Source organism: Mercenaria mercenaria, chromosome 10 (genome assembly GCF_021730395.1).
Source record: "Mercenaria mercenaria strain notata chromosome 10, MADL_Memer_1, whole genome shotgun sequence".
NCBI lineage: Eukaryota > Metazoa > Mollusca > Bivalvia > Venerida > Veneridae > Mercenaria > Mercenaria mercenaria.
In genome coordinates, this window is record NC_069370.1 from 58385060 (window position 1) to 58409771 (window position 24712).

Here is a 24712-nt window from a genome sequence, read left to right on the forward strand (position 1 = left end):
AATTTAGAAATTTTCGTTCCAATATTTGATCGAGTTTGTTTAAAAATCCATGTTCTAAATGTGACATTAATTAATCTGTATCTTTTAATATAAAAGTACAATGTTCATGACATTAAAATTACGAGACTTTCAGGTATTAAATCAAATATTTTTATTTCCAAAATTCTATTTTGCCACATCTGTCAGTTCTATTTCTCATTAAGCCGTTTCATGGCAAAATAAAATAATTATGGTCTTTGTTGCTAGGAAATATGTCAGTGCTGTAAATCATGACGAAATTATGCAAATTAAGTGAAAATATTTCCATAAATAGAATGAAGGACAACATAACTGTAGATTTAATTTTTACTTTATTTTAATTTATGCGAAAAACATAACAATATCATAAGAACAATATGGAAATGTAAAGTTTGCTATATACTGAATCAGAGGTAATTTATTTCCACTTACAGTAATAAATTCAAAACAGTAAAAACGAAAGAAACACTCCTATTAAAGTTCCATATTGCTTACAGTTGTATTCTCAATTAAAGTTATAAGTTATCTTAAATGTGTTTTTCCTCATTTTTGGGCAAATTTAATGTCCCTGAAAAGCTCAGACAATTCACCTCATTTGCCAATGTCATGTGAATAGTACCAATACTTTAAAAAAAAAAGCAACGTTCTTTTTTTAAAAAACAGATGCATTAAATCTGAATACACCACTATAATTATTAAAGTTAAAATACACGAAAATAAGAAGTTTTCAATAAAACGATTCGGATTTTGCTTGTAAGAGTAGTCTAATGTGGTCGTCTGGGATCTCATACCGGTGACTAATTGTAAGAATGTTCATTTTTACATATTATTTCAGATTTATTACAGTTCTTTATCAAAATGCAAGAAAAACCCTCTTTTATAAGTTATATACACATAGAATTCAGACTTCAAAATTCCAATACAAGATCTCCCTCTGCAACCAAGAAAGACAACTTATTAAATTTAGTACATGAATTACACAAATATTTTTATGTACAAATTGTAGCATGTAACACAAAACATTCCCCCTATATAGGCCCTATCTATGCTACCAAATATAAATTAACAAATTCATTAATTAATGGTTTTATATCATTGTGACAAAATAACAGTACACCAACCAGGCGGATAGGTTAACAAAGTTACAGAACATACATAAATTATCTACATTCCCGCTTAAATGGGAAATTTGGCAAATGCTGTGGTATATTAAAAAATATATCAACTTTTAATATAAGTATTAAGTCGCATCCATAAATACTCACATTCAGAAAATAATAAGTGACAAACAAGTGCAGCAAGTTTTTTCCTGATTTTTAACTTGTAAAGAAAGGAAATGAAAACATTCCGCACTTGCTAATACAGAGCTTTTCAATCCGTCGAAATATCAAACAAAAGGGCCATGATGGATTACACAGCTGGATTAAGGCTAGAGATTACCAATTGTTTTACACTAGAGTATTCCATTATAACATTATGGCGTGTACCTCCTTCGATGAATCGAAACATATATATATATATATATATCTTGTCACATTTTATTCAAGAACTATCTTAGATCCACCAAAATCAAGAACGAAAAATATATGAATAGCGATATTTTATTTGAGTATTTCTCGCGTGAATGATATGACCCCCTGTTTACATCACACAGAAACCTGTTTCCTGAAACTAATTTCAATAGACATCAGATGCTGCAAATCTGCAAATATTGTCAAAATGTGTAATGAAATACTTTAAACCCACTAACACGGCTCACTTTTCAAAACAAATCACTCCTTTGGTTCGTTGACATTACTGACCAATCAGAACGGACATTTCCCTGTTTTCAGGTATACATTATTCCCAGTAAGTTCCCTGTACTTTTTTTGAATTGGAAGTCTCAGACATTTTATAATTTTGGAACAAGGAATAATGCTGTTAAAATATTTTAAAATCGGGCCAGCTATTTTAGTTTTCCAAGTAGCCTAATAGGGAAAAATTAACCGCGGCCTCTGGCGGTCATGTTTTTTAACGAAACAGAATTATTTTAAGGCATTTAGCGAGTCACCAAAGATGCATTGCTGTAAAACTGCTTTTAAATTTTCAAAATTGTCCATATAGTCACATAGGAAAAAACTAGCCCCGCCTCCAGGAGGCCATGTTTTTTTTCTCAATAAATCAACATAGTTTGAAGAAATTTTGAAGGTCACCCAAGCAACATTGCCGTCAAATTATTTTCAAATCGGGCAGGCGGTTTGAGAGGAGAAAATTTTAAAAGTTTTCCATATAGGCATATAGGGAAAAAACAGCCCAACCCACTAGCAGCCATGCATATTATTAACGCAACTTAGTATACTGCAGATTTAGTAAAGGGTCACCCAAGGAAAATTCCTGTGAAATTATTTCAGTTCGAGCCAGCAGTTTAAGAGATTTTCACAGTTTTAAATACATCCTTACTGAAGGAGAACTAGCTTCGGCGTCTGAAGCAGTTCGGTATAAGCTCACCCAAGGAACATTGCTGTTAAATTAATTTCAAATCGGGCGAACAGTTTCAGAGAAAGGATTTTCAATGTTTTCCATAAAGCTATATAAGGAAAAACAGTATCGCCGCTCGCAGCCATGTGTTTTAAAAAAACAGAACAATTTGAAGGGATTTGGTTGGGGGTCACCCAAGGAACATTTCTGTGAAATTACTTCAAAATCGGGACAGCGGTTTCTCAGAAGATTTTAAAAGTTTTTTTCCATCTGGTTGCCGTGGCACCAGAATTCTGTATGGATGACCTAGATTTAAAGGAATCTGAAGGGAACCACCCAAGGAACATTTTTTGTAAAGCGTGGTTGAAACTGGCTTAATGTTGGAAAAGGATATGTTCTTTAAAGAAATTGTGGACGCCGGACGGACGTACGGCGGACATCCAAAAATCCTAAAAGCTCACCACGAGCATGTCGTGCCCAGATGAGCTAAAACGTTTCAAATGTATAGAACAGTAGGAGTTATGAGGTGTCCTCACCGCGGGAAATTATAGTAATAAATACAAGAAAAATTGCTATTTGCATACAAATACGAAACAGTGACGTACGGCTGTGGTCAAAACTTAAGGGTCACGCTAAAGTTCAACAATAACTGACATACTTTAATAAATGATTATGTTGGAAAATGATAGTGTTAACCTTGTTTGATGACAACTTGAATCTGTTAAGATTTTTATGGGTTTCACGTGTGAAAGTATTTATGCAAATGAAGGCATTAAGGAATTACAGTTAATAATTCAGTTGGTTAAGAGTGTACACTTAGCACGTTTTCCCACCACCAAAACAAAGTAGGACTGTGTGTGCCAATTTCTTTCAAAAGTTTAAAAGTTTAAATATACTTTTAAACATACTTTTAATATACCCTTAATATAAGACGAGTTCTAGCGTTTGCTCAAAGCAAGTTACGCTAGATGTTATTTATGGTAGTATGTTCAGTCGTAAGCTAACCTATACTGGTCGCGTTAGCTGCATAAACATTGAGAAAAGTATCTAGATATCTAGTTAAGTCGGCGACTTTTTCACCAGTAGTTCAAATATCTTATCACAAATAATAGCTCTAACAGCCAGAACCGTCACCAGTTAATTCATTTTTCCTGGACAAGGTCGCTTTTTCAATTACTAGCCGCACGAATCTTATGTTATTAAGATTCTTGTTTTCACGTAATTATATAAGTGGTTGACGCAAAAAGATTCGTTACAGACGTATTCGGAAAAGCGAATTTGTTTAGAGTATTCCGATTGTCCAATAATTGCTAACAATAATTTGTTCGCGTAAACCACTTAGTTACGTGAAAACGCGAATCTTTACTAATAAATGAGTTAATGGTTGAAGGAAAATATGAGCCGTGCCATGGGAAAACCAACATAGTGGGTGTGCGACCAGCATGGATCCAGACCAGCCTGCGCATCCGCGCAGTCTGGTCAGGCTCCATGCTGTTCGCTTTTAAAGCCTATTGGAATTGGAGAAACTGTTAGCGAACAGCATGGATCCTGACCAGACTGCGCGGATGCGCAGGCTGGTCTGGATCCATGCTGGTCGCACACCCACTATGTTGGTTTTCTCATGGCACGGCTCATATAGCTTAACTAGTGGCAAACCTGGGCACTCTTTGTCCATTTATCTTACTTGAAAAAAAGTAAACATTAACTAAATAACCTGATAGTTTTTCTCGATATTTATCTAACTGTCACGAATATGTTCGCGAACCATAACAGGCTATATTTTACAGCAAAAATATGCCACCATAATAACTGTCTACACATTATTATGTTAACCCTTGGCACTCCTGCTATTGGAAGTCGACATTTTTATCACAAATAGTTTCTGACAAATATCTTCGGATGACTTCGGATGACTTTATCCATACCAAGTTGAACCTCTCCATCCATGTAAATCTACTATTCTTACATCCGGATCATAGACAGTTCTGGAAAGAAGCGTAAATGTAAAATTTAGAGAAGAAAAATCGTTTGAAAGAGAAGAAAGTTAATTTACGTAAATGGTATACGATGTTATATGCGTTACTAACTTGCAGTTATCTAGGTCATATGGCGAAATTTACGTGTGTCATCAATGTTTCAAATGTAATGGTTTATTATGAGATACAATTTTATGATAAAGTCAATCAAGAGACATATAATTGGGAAACAGTTTCTAATGAAATAACAAGAGGGCCTTGAAGGCCCTGTATCGCTCACCTGACCTGTTGACCTAAAGATCATCAAGATATGGTCATAAATGTGGCCTCTAGAGTGTTAACAACTAGGTTTTCCTTTAATTTGACCTAGTGACCTAGTTTTTGACCCCACATGATCCAGATTCGAACTTGACCTAAAGATCATCAAGGTTAATATTCTGACCAAGTTTCATTAAGATATAGTCATAAATGTGGCATCTAGTGTGTTAACAAGCTTTACCTTTGATTTGATCCCAGATAACCCAATATCTAACTCGTTCAAGATTTTATTGAGCGTAACATTCTGATCAAGTTTAAGATTGGACCAGAATTGTGATCTCTAGAATGTTAACAATGTTTCCTTTTATTTGACCTGGTGACCTAGTTTTTGACCCCAGATGACCCAATATCGAACTCGTCCAAGATTTTATTGAGGGTAACATTCTGACTAAGTTCCATTAAGATTGCGCCAAAATTGTGACCTCTAGAGTGTTAACAGTCACATTGTTGACGACGGACGGACGGACGACGGACACAGGGCGATCACAAAAGCTCACCCTGAGCACAGTTCGTGCTCAGGTGAGCTAAAAAACGAAATAAAATTTCTATTTAAATTCACACAAAGTGGACAACATCAGCCATGCGAAAGCAACATGAATTAAATTTTCCAGATTTGCAGTGCAAATTTTATGTATACTGTGACATTACAGTATGCAATCTATTTTATCGTAATATCTAAAATATATAGAAATAAAAAATGCATTTAAAAGATGTCTTTCATTTACAAGCAATTGCACACTGATTTCACAAGAACCCATTCTAATAAAAGGTTCTGATGATGAAAAAAAAAGCATCTGGCAATACTACTAGCATACAAATAAGGCCAACACAATTATTACAAAACAACATGAACATTCTGATATTAAAATTCTGGATTTTGTGAAATACGTCCTCCAAACCAACATTTCCAAAGCCCAAAGGGCTTATGAGACTAATATACCTAAAAGATACGATTGTTTAATTGTGTCTGGTAGTTATCGACAAACTTCACATCAGGTTCATACACCGTGCTGAAAGGCAGAGACATTTTAATGTTGTTTCATGATTTTGTTTTTTATGTTTTGTCATGATTTCGGGAAAAAAAATAACAAAACCAATCTTGCATCAAAGTTTAAAGTACGTTGTAGCTGTTATTAAAAACACTAATTTTCAAAGTTTGTATTCTTGCATGAACTATAAACGTCATAACCGTCTCTGCTTAGGTAAAATGAGCCTGATATAAGAACAAGTATTTTGTATAAGAGCTTTCTATACTGTACGTAAATGTATATTTTTCTGGCTAGTGAGCGCTAAGGACAGTAGAACAATAGGATTTCAATTTTACAGCCGAAAATAAAGAAACTAAATTATTAAACTTTATGATTTCTGTATCTCTACAGACTTTATGTAGTCTATTAGCCCTCAATCTCTACTCATTGCTATTTAACTGATAAGAAACGCGTAAGTTGTGAACTGGTTTTAGATAATAACAACTCGAAATAAAACGGTCAGTATAAAAGTTTTGTAACATACCGGTATACCCATTCCACACTGTTGCCCCACCACGTGTTATGGTAGATAGGTTCTCGCTTGTACCGGGCATTAAAAGTTATTTGTCTGAAATTATAAAATACGACTGTAAAAGAACAAAGAAGACGCAGTAGATATACAGCTTAATGTTTAGAAATTCTAAGAAGGGCACATTCTGAAATGTATGCAATTTGGTATTACATTTTTAACCAAGGTCTACATTAGACACACTGAGTCAGATCATTCAATGTGGTTGTCATTTTGTCGTGTACTCCACCTACAGTTAGAATGAATGTTGTAGCTATTGTAGTTGCTTGGCAGCGTACCATACCATACTATATACGAACTACTATATGTGTCTAGCCTTGCAGGGAGTTGCGGGAAAAAACTGGCTATATATGGTTATGTATAATCAAAAGTCTCATCGAAAAACAATATAACCACACAATATTATATCAATAACTTTCACTGAATCTTTTGTTTCATTTTGAATTGGTTATTGACATACTGACTTATTTCTATAACTATAATCAACATCACTCGTGTTGAGAAAGTTCTTGCAGAATTTGTGTATAAAACTATAAGTATGCACTTTTGCCTTAGTATGGCATTTGAGTGCAGACTAGAAAACATTTACATCATTCAAAATCATAATGATAGGCTTGACATCAGGATATTTCCTTCTTTTACTTTACAAGTCATGTCTAATATATAAATGTAGTCTACTTTTTAAAAAAATCTTTTTTTCCTTTTTGTCATTTTGTCTTCAGTGTTGTTTTTCCCGCATTAACCACATGTTTGGATAGCCACAGATCATAATGATTTCTAATGTTCCTATACAAGCAGTATGTAAGGATTGTATATATGTATGTATGTATGTATGTATGTATTTATATATCACAGTGTAAGCGATTTTTAAATATATTTCACTCGAAAACTTTCACGCACACCATGTGTCATGTGAAACGCAAGGCGGACCGTCTAGACAAAGGCAAGTTTTGCTTAAATCTAATTAATATAGCCTGTTAAACATAGCCAAAAAATATCAAGCATAATTTCATATTTTCTTCCAACAGTTTTATAGGCAATTCTTAGTCTAGTGTCCGGATATGTTTTAGCATAAACTATGTGCATATGCCATATAAACAACAGACGTTACGCGTACACCTGTCAGTACAGATCAGCATCAAGTATGTTTAATAACAGCATTATTTTGAATTATATTGCACTTCAAAGAAAATGAATTTGTTAACGAATTTTGATGCTAAATTAAACGATGTGACATACATTAATAGCCTGTTAAATATAGCCTATCAGACATAGCAAAAATATAAAGTTACTGATTTATGTAACGAATAGGCAATACGTGATTATTCAACCAAGATGTGAAGAAAAAAAACAATGAGAAACAGGATCTATGATCATGCCAAATGTTTTATCTCTTTATACTAGAGTAGATGAGTTTGTGATATTCTGGGAAAATGTGTCTTTTTTTCCCCACAATATTGAAGGAAATGGCATTTTTTTTCTTTTCAATTTCATGGCAGATAGGCAACACGTAGACATAACTCAAATTTAGAAATTATGACAAAACAATGTTTTAATTAAAAGATTGTAAAAAGACTGCGTGATTTTATGTAAGGATAACCTGATACTGTTATACTGTATTACTTTTAAAAAGAATATAAATGAAAAATAACAAAATGAAAACTCAAAGCATTTTAACGCTGCAACAGAACAATTTTCCCATGAGCTCGACAAAGTTTTGTATGGCTCGTCTGGTCTATTAGTACGAGCTGACATAACCTGATAATATACTGCCTTTTGAGTACATATATCTATAATGGCTTGTTACCGCACTCATCGATGACAGTTTTATGTAATTTGTACGGTATTATGGTAAAACACGACAAACTGATGTAGATTGACAGTAAATATATTATATATTTTGAGTTAATCGAACGAGAGAAGGGACATCTGTCCACCTAAATTCCGGCCAGCATACGTTTTGATAGCCTAAAACTGAAAGATCAGTCATCCCATGCTCTTCGCTCACAGAAAGTTATAAGTTATATTTCTTATTGCTGAAGTGGTGATGCGGAAGACAGTCGAAATAGAAAAATGTTTAATGTTCCTTTTGAAAATTTATTAATCTAAAAGATGATATTGTGTCACTGTTCATGCTTAAATTATGTCAAAAAAACGCCGAATTCCACCATATGAGGTACACTTGCCAAAAACTTTTCCGAGGGCCTGAAATGCCCCTAGACCCACAGCAAATTCCCAAGCAACTCCGCGCCCGCTAAATCAAAATCATATATCCGCTGTTGCCCTAAAAACTTAGGAATTACGTATACATACGAGTTAATAAACATATTACACTGCTGTAACAGATTTCTACCCTTTGACATGAACCTTGATCAAAAGGGCATGTTTAATTGTATTTTTGACAAAATGTGTCAGAAAATGTACCATTAATAACAGAAATATTGGGGTCTCCCAACCGTGTTGAATTATTAATCACAATTGCACATTCCCAGGGACACATTTATTAATCATTACAAAATTTGCATAAATCCAAGATTACAAATGATTATAGGTATTAATCACCCTAACACCTGAAAACATCCTAACCAATGTATTGTTAGAAGAGATACCTTTAACAAAATAAATATCCATTTGCATTTATGTTCCATAATAACTCCCTTTTTGCTACTTTTTGAACGTTTTGCTATAAAACTGAAAAGAAAAACCGGGTGTACGCTATGTACTGTTTGGTTACCCCAAACAAACAACCTTTTTAGGCCCAATGATACGTTTAGAAGTAATAGACATCTTTACACTAGTAAGCGACAATTATCAAACTGGCCATAGCTTTATCAGATCAAGTGGTTCCAACGTTGTTTGAGCGGCGACTTTTACGCCGTTCTGATGGAGAAATATGGCCGATACTACAAATTTCCGTTATTGTAAGTATGATTTAAAAGAATTTCTACCCGAAAAAACGAATCAAATGAAAACGATGGGTGCACCTGGAGCGCAAATGTGTCTATGTTTTAGCACATGTGTCCATTTAGCTGAGATTTGTGCCGTTTTATTCAAACACTTCTGTACAGTCGCGGGGGAAGAGATTTTGACAGTTTTTGACAATATCGCATCAAATATAGTGTTAATCGGGAACAAGTAACTGTTAAAACACTTTTTATGTAAAGGGCTACCTGTTAAAACAAAACGTGTGTATTTTTATAGAATTATTCAGGGTTATTTCTGAAAAATCGGCCGAAAACCTAATGCAACGCCGTTTCGAGTGGGTCGTTATGCAACGCAATCAAGTGGATACCGTTCTGTGTCTTACTTGCGAAGTCTTACCCGTCTTAAAAACAGTCATTAAAGCATAACAATGAATAAATTTAGTGAGTTTTATAGCATTATAATGATCCCGCCATTTCTAATATATTGTACTTTTACATTTTTATGTTAGCTTAACATTTAACATTTTTTTGTGGAAATTGTCAAAAAACATCAACACAAAAACATAAAGCAAGGATGAACATCGAACAATGTCATTAAGTAAATAATAGTAATAGTTCGTAAAAACAAGAACCATTTTACAGATATTTCTCCTCCACGAATGGTACTGAACTGCATACCAAAAGCAGGTTGACTCTTTACATCAGTATAGTTACAGTTGGTTACTTTTTAGTCCCTTAAAACCATTACATTGCGATTTCAGTACTAATTTGTTGTGCATTTAAGCTGTTCATACAAAATAAATAAAATTTGGTCCATGATAAAAGTATTAATCAGGTGTTTGTCAGATTTTCATTCATATTCCTGTGGTAGCGTTCATTTATTTTCAGAGGAATAAATCACAGAGAACGTTAAAATTGGCCAGGGAAAAGACAATATTTTATTTGTCCTCCATAAAACAGAAACGACGTAATAAACCTCTATGGTCGCCGTTCAAAAATGAAAATACAAATGAAATACAGACACCAATGAAAGAAAATAAACGGACCAGCAATACTAATAGAGACGTGTCATCAAGCAAACGATTAAGAGCATTTTCTCCATGTCCTCAAAGTGAATAAAAACACACACACACACAAAAAAGAAAAAAAAAACGAAAAGACCATAGAGGTTTATTACGTCGTTTCTGTTTTATGGAGAACAAATAAAATCTTGTCTTTTCCCTGGCCAATTTTAACGTTCTCTGTGATTTATCTCTCTGAAAATAAATGAACGCTACACCAACAATATGAATGAAAATAAATACAAACAACTGATCAATACTTTTATCATGGACCAAATTTCATTTATTTTTTATGAACAGCTTAAATGCACAACAAATCAGTAATGAAATCGCAATGTAATGGTTTTAAGGGACTAAAAAGTAACCAGCTGTAACTATACTGATGTAAAGATTTCGGTATGCTGTTCAGTACCATTCGTGGAGGAGATAGATATCCGTGAACTGGTTCTTGTTTTTACGAACTATTACTATTATTTACTTAATGATATTGTTCGATGTACAATATATTAGAAATGGCGGGATCATTATAATGCTATAAAACTCACTAAATGTATTCATTGTTAGGCTTTAATGACTGTTTTTAAGACGGATAAGACTTCGCAAGTAAGACACAGAACGGTATCCACTTGATTACGTTGCATAACGACCCGCTCGAAACGGCGTTGCATTAGGTTTTCGGCCGATTTTTCAGAAATAACCCTGAATAATTCTATAAAAATACACACGTTTTGTTTTAAGAGGTAGCACTTTACATGAAAGGTGTTTTAACAGTCACTTGTTCCCGATTAACACTATATTTGATGCGATATTGTCAAAAACTGTCAAAAATCTCCTTCCCCCGCCGGACTGTACAGAAGTGTTTGAATAAACGGCACAAATCTCAGCTAAATGGACACATGTGCTAAAACATAGACACATTTGCGCTCCAGGTGCACCCATCGTTTTCATTTGATTAGTTATTAAACAGGTAGAAATTCCTTAAAATCATACTTACAATACCGGAAATTTGTAGTATCGGCCATATTTCTCCATCTGATCGGCGTAAAATTCACCGCTCAAACAACGTTGGAACCACTTGATCTGATAAAGCTATGGCCATTGTGATTATATATAGTTATTTACGGCTATCTTTTCGTCTGTTAGCGATAGTTGTTTTATATCTGTTAGCGACAGTTAGCAATATGTCTGTATCTAGTAGTTTTCTATACGTCAGTTAGCGACAGTTATCTATATGTCTGTCATGGACAGTTAGCTATAATCTGTTAGCGACAGTTATTTATATGTCTGTTAGCTATAAAGTAATATAAGTAAAGCTATATAATAATTGAGCTGCACCATGAGAAAACAAACATAGTGTATTTGCGACGGATTCATGCTGTTCGCTAATGGTTTCTCTAACTGCAGTAGGCTTTGAAAGCGAACAGCATGGATCCTTACCAGACTGCGTGGATGCGCAGACTGGCCTGGATCCATGCTGGTCGGCAATGCACTATGTTGGTTTTCTCATGGTGTGGCTCATATCTGTTAGCGACAGATATCTGTATCCGGTTGTTATTTCTGTTAGTAAGAGTTTTCTATATGTCTGTTAGCAGTTACCTACGCCTCTGTTATAGACATTTACGTATAAAGTCAATCCTGCTACGTTTCTATTAGCGATATATATCGATCGACGTGCCACCGAGATCACGTTTAATTTCCCGAAATATACTAAATTGCAAAAAAACAAAAACATTTTTGTAATACGATAATTGATGTACTGGTATGTTTTATGACCAATAAATGTCAAATCAATGTGAATATAAATTGCTTTCAAATGTCATCTGCTTGTGTCTGTTGGATATTAAGCCCGAAATTTATAATTTCATCCAATTGATCTTATAAAAGATCAGATACTTAGCCATGAATTACATATGAAAAGTATGTGCACGTATTCTTTACAACACGGCAATATTGACGTCATCTCGGAAATGCAGGCGCCGAGAAAGAGTGCTATCACATTGATATAACAAAAAGGTGTTGCACCTAATTCACCAATCTGACTAAAGTACTTGATCTTCTAAACGAAGATCTGAGAACGGCCTATTTACATTCGTCTTCTGTATATTTTGGATTTCCATTATTGCTATTTTTCACTGGCACTAGAACCGCAAATTTAGCTTTGAGTGGTCTATTTTCATAAATATGTGCATTATTTTTCAATTTATAAAGAAATATAAAAGAAATGGTGCCTTATTATATATTACGTCCCACCCTCTGTTCTTATATTAAAACATGGTAATGAACGGAATCCGACATCGCTCCGTTTCGCCAGTCATAACTTTCCGTAGAAATAAGCTATCGCTGATACTCATGTACCGATCGGAAGGTCTTACATTTATTTAACAATGACAACAAGAAATCCCCACCAAAGAATGCTATTTTTGCAGAAATCAAGCGAATTTTATCGCTTTCGGAATTATTTACATCTCGATCACCCATCAACTTCCGCTTTTACCAAGTGCGAGCGATCTCATTGGACGGAACAAAAAGAGTCAAATGGCGCGATATTTGAATGTAAAAAATCCAAACAAACCAGAACAGTATATTTTCTGTATAACTTCTTTTGGAAAAAGTCATGAATGAGAAAATATCCAGAACGATTTGTCCAACAGAAATAGTATAGTGGTATCCTGCTTTTATGAACAAAATAATATAATTTTTCAATTTGATTTGCCGTTGGTACTAAGATGTAATTGATTGGGCAAATCAAATTGAAAAATTATATTATTTTGTTCATAAAAGCAGGATACCACTATACTATTTCTGTTGGACAAATCGTTCTGGATATTTTCTCATTCATGACTTTTTCCAAAAGAAGTTATACAGAAAAAATATACTGTTCTGGTTTGTTTGGATTTTTTACATTCAAATATCGCGCCATTTGACTCTTTTTGTTCCGTCCAATGAGATCGCTCGCACTTGGTAAAAGCGGAAGTTGATGGGTGATCGAGATGTAAATAATTCCGAAAGCGATAAAATTCGCTTGATTTCTGCAAAAATAGCATTCTTTGGTGGGGATTTCTTGTTGTCATTGTTAAATAAATGTAAGACCTTCCGATCGGTACATGAGTATCAGCGATAGCTTATTTCTACGGAAAGTTATGACCGGCGAAACGGAGCGATGTCGGATTCCGTTCATTACCATGTTTTAATATAAGAACAGAGGGTGGGACGTAATATATAATAAGGCACCATTTCTTTTATATTTCTTTATAAATTGAAAAATAATGCATATATTTATGAAAATAGACCACTCAAAGCTAAATTTGCGGTTCTAGTGCCAGTGCTATTTTTATGTTATCCAATCAGACGACTTGTTCGATTGTCAAAGGATAAGAAAAATATGCGGTTATTCCAGGACTCGAACCCGGGACCCCTCGCTTACAAAGCAAGTGGCCTACCGACTGAGCTAACCGGCTATCTGATACATTGCGACATAAGAATTGTAAATATCAAAAGTCAATGCTACATGTAGATTTGCAAGATGTTGTAAGCTAGGCTCTGATTGGCTAGCGAAAGAGCCGTCAGAACGAGGCAATGAATAGGTCGTTTTCAGATCCTATGCGTAGCGTAATAGGATATGTACTTTAGTCAGATTGCCTAATTCACATATTTGGCGCGAAGAATAACTCACTACACCTCTATACGCACTCCTAAGTTATTCCGCGGCGCTTCGATCTGCTATATTTGGCGCCATATACATGTGCCATGAAGCAGTACTTCCCAATTTTTAAAAAAGACATATTTGAATCGACATAAGATATAGCAGAACCATATTTCAATATAACTCAACCATTCGAATCGTGTGTAATTCACCAGGCTCGGGCTACGCGCTCGCTGAAATTATACCGCAGGCGTATAACCACTTCTGCTATATATTATTTTTTAAATTAATCGTATTTGCTAAAATAAGACGAAAAGAAATGATAAGAAAACTTGGGAAAACATTACAATTTTTTGTTGTTGTTGTTTTTGTTTTGTAATACTTGACAGCGTGATCAGTCAATGTTATTAATATTGGTCTTCAAAGAATGTAACATGTCTAATATCCATGCTTGTACATGTGTATGTACTACAAACAACATGTATGATAATGATATATACTGTCAAATAATCTAGTTATCTCTGTACAAAAAATAGAAGTAATGGTAGTAGCAATGGTCGTAGTAATAGTAACAATAACAACAACGACGACAACAGTAATAATAATGATGATAATAATATAACAAAAACAACAATAACAATAACAGCAATAATAATAAAAATAATGATAATGGAAAATTATTTTGTTAATGGTCAGTTTTTTTTCCATTTGTAAACATACGTATTGCCACACATATGACAGAACAAAGAAAATCTAGTCACAATAGATACGGAGGATATGTATTTGTCAAGACAACGCAATAGTGAATCATTTCGAACCTAATGTTTTCATTTATATTTCACATCGTATTTCTATTTCGTGGCTAACACTGTTGAGTGCTTTACTACGTATCTGACAGGCTATTAAAATGAGTGCTTTACGTAAAAGTATGTACTTCATAAAAATTACTGATCCACTTTAGTTTTTATATATGTTTTACGTTCATCAACGAGGAAAGCATTTTCTAAATTTTGGAGAAAAAAAATTAGAACATGGAGGCTCACCCCTTTATGTGTAGCAGTATTAAGAGAGAAAAAAGATCAGCAACTTACATCATGCAAAGTCTTGGTTTGGTTTCCAGGTACAACGTATAATCCTGCCATCGTGCACGAGAACTCGGGCACACGTGCGTATCATTCAGAACGGTAATATCAATTGGCACTGAAGCATTAACAAACAAAACATTTAAATATATACAAAGAATAAATAATCCAAGTGTAGTATAACATCCAGAATGCATTTTTATGCACGCAAACGTCTTTTTACGTCTTAACAGCGAAAAAAAATCCAGTCCTTTAGTTTGTGGTTTTAAAGCTTTTACACTGGTATTAAAGTTGATTTTTAACCAGAACTTGCTATTATGTATGCAAGAAAATGATGTCGTCTGCGGTTTAATAAAGTTTGCTAATTTTCAAACGTCTACGTGAGTGTAAAATGACAACATATGTAACGCTAGCTTGACTGTCTGTCAGGCAGGCACGAATGACGATCTTTTATGCACCAGGACACCGAAGCAAATTGTTTCACTCACGTTTTCCGACTGTCAAATCTACGCCCCTGGCTATATTCGGCCACAAGGCTGGTTAATATTCTGGTCTAGTCTTTTCAGTGTTAACAAACCTGGACTCTGGTGTCAAAATGACATCTCTTTTTGTCTGTCAAAAAATTATTTGGTGCAGCCGAACCAATTTGATTTTATTTCATTAAGAAAGGACAGCTAATTCGGCGAAAGGTAAAAAACACATACAGAAAGAATGCGATGTCTGCAAGATCGAAACTGACCAACTTTTAAATGTAAAAAAAAGTGTTCTATTAGTTCAAGAGTCTATTCTGGTAAGTACTAATGAAATTAAAAGCTCTGAAAGTTCATTTAAAACACGTTTTTCTATTACCTTTATAGGTTAACAAATGTACAAAATCATGTGGCGAATAGTCATTATCTACATAAAATTGAAAATCACGCGGAGAATAGTCATTATCTGTTATTGTAAATGTAAAAATATCATGTGGCGAATAGTCATTATCTACATAAAATTGAAAATCACGCGGAGAATTGTCATTATCTGTTATTGTAAATGTAAAAAAATCATGTGGCGAATAGTCATTATCTACATAAAATTGAAAATCACGCGGAGAATTGTCATTATCTGTTATTGTAAATGTAAAAAAATCATGTGGAGAATAGTCATTGTCTTTATGAAATTACAAAAGCAAAAATTCACATGGAGAACAGTCATTATCTATCAGTAATATAAAATTGAAAGGATTTAAAATGACCAAGACAACACATTCTTGACTAGTTTCGACCTTTATGTCTTCGTCAGAAATAACAACGTACAATACAAACGACGTCACGTCCATTTGGACGCGAACGTCAACGTGACAAAAAGCGCAAATATAGAATATGTTTGTATTAATGTACATATAGATACGGATCATAATGATACGGCGGGTATTTATCGAAAACATATTTCTTCAATATGAAGTAGAGAAAAAAATATAAAACCCAACATATCTACATGACAAATTTTGAAGTATACATGTGAAGCATAAGCGAGAATTAACGATAGATCTACTTATAATTATATAAATAGTAAATTAACATTAATTTAAAAGCTAACCACACATATTATAATTACAGAAACAATCAAAAAATTAAAAACTTTCATTAAAATACGATTAAAATATAAAATTGCAAATTCACACAAATACGTTGAGAAAAGTTATTATCTATTTAGTATTACAAATGCGCAAAATCACATGGAGAATAGTCAAAATCACGTGGGTACTTTATAAAACAGATAATATCCCACTTAATATTATAGGGATTTCAGGTCTTACAGGTTACTATGAATACAAGCTGATATCAGTGTTATATAAGCATAAAGTAACTAATAAATCTTTTTCATTTTTACATGTTGACACAATTACCCCAACTCACTTCATTTTCAGTGGAAAATAACGTATTTAAATCTACAAAAAAATTCTGACTTTAAGATTTTAGAAATATTTTGCAGCTTTAATGACACACAAAAATGAAAGAATAAAAGTTGGGGTCACCATACAAGAGCTTTTATTTAGAAAACAAAATGTTTAAAAACTGGAGAATTTTGATATTTTTAGTTCTTTTTGTTTAAATTCATACTTTCTAGACAATATAAAGTGCTATGTTGAAAACTTTTATTTCAGTTGTAGCTTATCATTTTATAAATCAGTCAGAAAAATATCAGAATCAAACCAGATCTACTTTAATAGATATTTTAAATAACCTACCCCTACCCCATTGTACATCTTACATCAGTTTTAGGCAAATACCAGATAAAACAGAAGGGTGAAAAAAAATTTTCTCAACAAGTAGAATATGTTTGGTCAAATGGTACATTATAATTTATAAGCCACGTTTTGATTATTAAGCATTATTTTTTGCCTTTAAGTTTGTTAGAAATAAATATTCGAAGAAACATTTTTCAAAATGGCGGATATCCTAAAACGCTCGTACATCCTTAGTTAGGGTTTTCATCTTTGACAAGAACGTGGAAAACTAATGTTTCATTTGTATTTAAATAACGCAACTGCGTGCATCAAGTTTCCGCTAAAAATAAAGGTAAATCTGTCTTCATCATATCTCTAAATACAAAGAAAAAAAAAGACATGTGAGAAGAAATTTAAAGTGCGGTTCTCTTGTATGAAATGAATAAAGGTAATGTTTTATCTACGGTTGTCCTCAGTTTCCGTGATAAATGAAATGACGGCAAAAAGCAGCACGTGCTAAAATACAAAGATTAACTGAAATAAGGTATAAATGCTATTTAGAGCAACTTTATACCGCCTTTTAAGAGATGTAGTGTACTTATAACTATTAAAATTTAGGACAACTTATAAAGATCTTTCTATTTTCCGAGCAAAAAAAACCCAAAACAACAACATATTTGACCATGTTGAATAAAACCGTCGTCAGCTGTCCCATTTAGATGATCGATACCTGAAGCAGTCTCCACAGGTACAATATAATTAATTCAGCTTGAAATTTGGTGAGAATGGTAATAAAATCTATAATAATATCATTTGCAAGTATAGAAAGCAAGCAAGCAAAAAATAGTAGACTGCAATCTATATCCAACGGCAGCAATCATTGGTACGATATTATACAATTACCAACTTTTTCATAGGTTGATAAATCCTGTTATTATACCTTACATAAATGTCCAATGCAAATTTCCCATTAGTTTAACTTGAATAATATATCATATTCCCCAGTGATTTTATATCACTTTTTTTTATCATTTTTTTTTTTCCATATCACCCGTTGAGAGATTGATACTTTCGCAATGATTAAAAGACTGAGTCGATAAATTTTCAGACGAGGCGCTTATATAATTATACGTTAGGATTAAATTACCCTTTTCTGGTGCTCTTGCATGTGCGAACACGGCCGAATTTTCTTTTTTATGCTACGTACAAAATATTTGGAAAACAATTTTTCATCAAATATTGAATCGAAACTACCACAATAAGTTTGGAAATGGTCTAACTAAGAAAATGAGTGCTCACACTTATTTGTTTCATTTAGAAAAAAGAAAGTTATCGCCGTTTTTCGAATGCTACTGATTGTCGCAATGTTGAAATATTAGAATAAATATAGGGGTCAGCGATATGTAAACATCTCGACTAAATCTATCAAAAAAGTCTTATTACACAGCAAAGTCGCCACAAATCATGAGTGCTAACAAGTAAGATTCTTTAATTCTTTTAATTCATTAAGTCTTCATTATTTGGTTAGTAATTACTTTTTAATGTTAAATAAATTATTATGTTGAGTTTCCAGTAAATGCACTGACCCTTATAAGCTTTCGGTATAATAAAATAAATATTGCATTCCTGAGAGGGTGATATGAAAAATGTTCACCCCTCGAAATATTAATATAGACCTCTGCTGGCGCCTCGGTCAATATTCATATATCTCGCGGTGAACATTTTTCATATCACCCTCTCAGGATTGCAATATTTATATAATATCGGATAAATATCGTTTATCTACTTATCCCCAATGATAACGTGATTCCCGCCGAAACGCGAGGACGAGTCTAATTCATGATAACTGATGAAATAACCATTCATAATGCTTGCACATTACTTGACAAGCAAATATTAGTATTTCTTTCATTTCAAATATCCACTAAGTATATGGCAACATAGCTCAGTTGGGTAAAATGCAGACAATTATTAGGTGTAAGCAGATCGTTTTGTGGGTTCGAATCCTCACGAGGGTTGTTCTTTTTTAGAGTTTTTTTGTTTTTCCTATTCGTTTTCATTTTTGCTTCCGTATTTTTGTTTCTTTCTTTGATGATTTGTTGTCGAGAACGCTTGCGGTGAGCTCGATATAGTCGCCACTTTCGGTGTATGTGCGTGCGTGCGTCCGTCCGATTTTATCCAGACCATAACTTTGACATGCATGGACCAATCTTGTTTATATTTCGCATTAATGTTTAACTCAATGAGAAGGCGTGTCATGCGGAAACCTCATGTTCCTATCTCAAAGGTCAAACTGAAGTTTGTCCGGAGCATTTCTCCTTCATGCATGGTAGGATTTTGATGTAACTTGGCATGAATGTTCACCATTATAAGACGGAGTGTCATGCGTAAGAAGCAGGTCCCTAGGTCCAAGGTCAAGGTCTCACTTCGAGGTCAAAGGTGCTGTCGGGCTCGACATTCTGCCCGTGGGCATACTTGTATTTGTATATATGTTCATTATTTGCATGGCTAAGTGCATGCATTTAATCAATATCATCTTTGTTATGTAATAAACTATTCTGATCTGCCATATCGCCTTTAGATACCTCTCTGTCGTGTTGTCACAGAGCTCATGAAGGAATCTTGATTTTTATGCAAAAGTGAAATAAAAATTAAAAAAAAAATTAAATGTCGATGCTGAGTTTCGAACCCACACGGCAAAAGATCTGGTGAACATGGACTGTATGCTTTACCACTGAGCTAATTCGTCACTGGTACAAACCCGGAAATATTTAGATTGTAACATGTTAGGAAAATGTTGAATTCCCTATGTTCCATTATAATCTATTTATAGTCATGTTTGTAAATATCAAGTTATCGTTGGGGCATAGTATCTATAACAAGTTTTATTGTTGTCGAAGACATCTGGTCGATACCGGACCAATGTCGTTTTTTTTTAAAAAAAAAAAACACGCACATGAACTGACAGTGACGGACGCGGGCAACAAAACATCTGTGTTTTTTACACACATAACATTATCAGCATAAAAATATATCTATATCGGGTATCATAGGGCTTTGTGGGACCAACCTGTCGATATGCCGTCTACAGTTGATTTGGGCATACTCACTGGGATATTTACCGATACGTAGAGAAGAAGTTTTCACGTTATGGAAAGTACTCCAGACTATCTTGCTGCTTCTTTGGTAAGAAAATTAATTAATACAATGTACTAAAATATACAATGGCATGCAACGGTGTTTTACTGACACAACAGAATAGTATGCAGAATTAATTGTAACTGGAAACTGTAAGTTGGAGAACTATTACCAACTTTTAGTAACATCGATCTATCGGAAAATCGATAAATTTGCCTATATAAACAAAGAAGGAAACAATTACTGAAACTTAAATAGAAAAAGTTCGATTTGGAAATCAAAAATTCGATACCCCACAAATTAAAGTTTTAATTTATTCCGGATACTATGAATATTTAAAAAAAAAAATTAATATTTGGTTGGTCCTTTTTGACTTTAAATAGACCCACCTCAGTTCATATAGACTCTGTAGGAAACGGGACAAAAAAAAACTGACTTTTTCCAATATAATAGATAAAATTAGATATTTTCGGCAAATAATCAAAAAATCGATACCCCTAAAAATGTAGCGAAAAAATATTCAATTTTTGTTGTGTGTAATTTGTTATAAATTTAATAATGGTTTGTTTGGTCCTTTTTGCATTTTAGTTTGTACAGTGAACATTTCTTCAAATATTCCGGCTATTTCCGCCGTTATCCGTAAGTACTCGGAATCTGTTACGGAAAATATTTTCGTCTGCTAGCCTCCCGTTTGCAGGGGCTTTCTTATTGATTGTAGTGCAAACAAGAAATATCTTTAAAAATGATGCTCGGCGAATTGTAATAAGGAAAGAAGTTTGTGAATTTTTCATCTAACATTCATCTTTCATCTAACATTTTTCAAATTGCAAAACTAAACACCGCACTTTAACAATTTAAATGGTTCTCTTTTAATTTTTCGCAAAGGTTTCGTAGGGTTGCAATTTTGTTTCGTTTATCCTTAGACGAATAATTACAGCAGTAGTTTGATGAAGATTCATGAAGCGGTTCATGAGAAGAGGTCATTAAACGTGTTTATATTTTAGCTAAGTTGGTCCCTATCCTCATTTGTAACAAAATAGCAGGAGACCTTACGATATTGTTACACATCGAGTTTGATAAAAATCCATTACATTTTAGTGGTTAATGCGAAGAAAGGCATATCTACTTTTAGCCATAGTGGTCCCTAATAGGGCCCAAGTTCCTATATAAATAAATTTGGAAGAGGACTTTATACTGATGCTCCAGACCAAGTATGACAAAGATCCACCAAGCTGTTCATGAGACGCGGTATAAAGGCATTTCTAGTTTTAGCTCTAGCAGCCCCTAAAAGGGGTCAAATGTCCCAGATGAACAAAGTTGGCTGCGGTCCTAATAAAGATGCTACAAATCAAGTTTGATTAGAATACATGAGAACAAATCAATTAAAGGACTTTTTTATTTATTATTTTTATTTATTTCTAAAATAGGCCAACTGATCCCGCTTTAACAAATAGCATATTCATGAATCTTTGGACAATGACGTCACACCTATAAAACAGTGAAGGTCAAGCAAAACATACAATTGTAATTATTTCAATATTTCTGTTTCATAAGCAAAGTTTGACCGTAGTCATATCACACAGATAAACTGTATGTAACGTACCTTCATTTCAGTGTAATGAGATTCAGTCATTATATAGCATATATATAATAAACCAGATTTCAACTGAGTTCAGTATTTGCATACCATACTAAAGAAAAATATTCATATATAATAAATCAGTTAAATAATTTATAACAAATATATCAAAGCAAACAAGTACTCATTTTAATATGCAATCTGAATAAGTCACAGAAGCAAGAAACCTTTTCATATACAGACGACAATCGTAACAAGGAAAATCTTTTAAAAAGCAATTCTCTACATAAAAGACTCTTATCACACCTTTATTCATGTGATACACAGACCGTATTCAGCTCTTTCTTTAATAGCAAATCAGAAATAAAAACAAGTTAATGTGTTGCTTTGTGGATTATAAAAAAGCTTATGATTTTATAGACAGAAATTGTTTATGGTACAAATTGATAAAGTCGGGTATAGATGGGAAATTGTTGTCGATTATACGCTCTATGTACGATGATGTGAAACTTTGTGTAAGGCATATAAATAGCTTATCAGATTTTTTCAGTTGTGAAATTGGTCTCTTTCAAGGGGAAATAACTTCGCCTATAATGTTTTCCTTGTTTTTGAATGATATTGAATTGTATTTACAAGAAGATTTGAATGGCGGTATAACGCTTGATCAAATATCTATTTATCTGTTGTTATTTGCTGATGATGCTGTCTTATTTTCCGAAACAAAAGAAGGGTTACAAAATGCTCTTGACAACCTAGAAACATATTGTAAAAAATGGAATCTCACGGTTAATATTGACAAAACAAAAATAGTTGTTTTCAGAAAAGGTGGAAAACTAAATAGAGAATTCAAATGGACATATGATGGTAAAGATATTGAAATAGTTCAGAACTTTAATTATTTGGGTATTGTTTTTTCAAGTGGTGGTTCGTTTATACCAGCAACAAATACACTTAGTGGTAAAGGCCTAAGGGCAATGAATTCATTGTTCAACATTACAAAAGAGTTAGATGCCAACGTAGAAATAATGTTAAATCTTTTTGATGCTTATGTTTTATCAATTTTAAATTATAGCTGTGAAGTATGGGGCTTTGCTAAAGCAGAAAATATTGAGCGTGTGCATAAAAAATTTTGTAAATGGTTACTGAATGTTAAATTGTCTACGAACACATTGTCATTGTATTCAGAACTAGGTAGATTTCCACTGTATATTGAAAGGTATGTAAGGATAGCTAAATACTGGTTAAAATTACATGGAAATAAGAGTCAAAACTGTATTTTGTCATCGATTGTACAAAGTCAAAGAAATGATATCATAAGTAACCAAGCTGTTGTAAACTGGACTTCCAAAGTTCGGGATATGTTACAAAATGCAGGTTTCCTAGATGTATGGTTGTTTCCAGAATCAGTTATCATAAATCAGTTCATTCCATTGTTTAGATTACGACTTCGTGATATTTATATTACACAGTGGCGTGCTGGTATGGAACTATGTTCATCGCTACAAATTTATAGAGAATTGAAAAGTTGTTACGAAAAATCGAAATATTTTAGTGTATTAGAAAATGTTAAACATCGAAATATGTTAGCCAAAATAAGGTTGAGTTCTCATAAGCTATTTATTGAAACAGGAAGACACAGAGGTATATGTAGAAGCCAAAGAATATGCACATTATGCAATATGGGTGACATAGAGGATGAATTTCATTTTATATTGATATGTCCGTTGTATAATGATTTGAGAAATATGTTTATTTCAAGGTACTTTACTACTAATCCTAGTGTTCATAAATTTATACAATTGTTAAACGAAGATAAAAAATCAGTACTGCAAAAGTTAGCACTATTTTGTATTAGAGCCTTTGAAAGACGCGACAATGAATTAGATTAATGTTTCTTTATTACTATATGACTTTGTTATATTGTGTTATTGACATGCTATGGTCCCTTTATTTCTATTATTATTATCATGTATTCGCTCTCTCTCAACGCATGCATTGTTATGTACATGTATAAAACATGTTGTTATGACGATGAGTATTGTGCTCAAGTCTAAATGAACCATATTTTCTGTTCTGTTGTTCTGTTTAATTTGATATATGTTGGTATCTGAACAGGTTTTTATCATATTTATTAAACTTACTTATCATTTTGAGATATATCAATATTCTTGCTAATTATACTGAGCCAAAGTTAGCTTTAAAATTGTGAACAGCGTCGTTTAGGATAAACGCTTTGTCTACATTTCACTCAGCGTAGCACAATCAACAGAGTGAAAGAAATTGACACTCTCGTCCAATCAGGCAGAGTGTTACATAAATCTTCCATTTTGATAAATTATCTATAATGCGTTATCAAGTAGTTTGATTTGCAAACTGAAGTCACGTGGCATAGGTAACAAAAACCAATTTAGACGGCGTCGCCGAAAAATGAGATTGTAATTAGACCAATTCAATGAATTAATTGTTGAATTCAGAAACAAATAAATACACAGGATATACTTATATCTTACGATAAAAATCGACAAATGGCTGCTTTAATTTAAAAATACAGAATAAAATATTATAAGGAGGTTAAAGAAACAACAACAACAGAATTATCAGTTCACCAAGGCCGTCTTTCAATTTGAAATTTGGTCATATTATGAACATTAGAATATGAAGTTTTGTTTCTAAACTATTTAAAAATGCCAGATCAAGAAAAAAGATGACCGCGCTGAAAATCGAACCCGGACCGCCGCGGCAAAAATAAA

At 33.3% G+C, this 24712-nt stretch overlaps 1 protein-coding gene across 2 annotated transcripts in view; it reads right to left on the reverse strand.

Moving 5' to 3' along the window:
• Positions 1-333: 333 nt before the first annotated feature.
• The window catches only part of LOC123561436 (integumentary mucin C.1-like), a 46532-nt gene continuing 22153 nt past the window's right edge, over positions 334-24712 (reverse strand). Inside the window, exons 3-6 of one of the 2 annotated variants that reach the window (XM_045353802.2) lie at positions 15046-15154; positions 6282-6365; positions 5710-5779; positions 334-4460 (exon numbers count right to left, since the gene is read on the reverse strand). In XM_045353802.2, coding sequence (XP_045209737.2) covers positions 5710-5779; positions 6282-6365; positions 15046-15154 — 263 coding nt within the window. In that variant the 3' untranslated portion in view covers positions 334-4460. The remainder of the gene's footprint in view (positions 4461-5709; positions 5780-6281; positions 6366-15045; positions 15155-24712) is intronic. The other variant, XM_045353803.2, reaches the window with a different exon arrangement.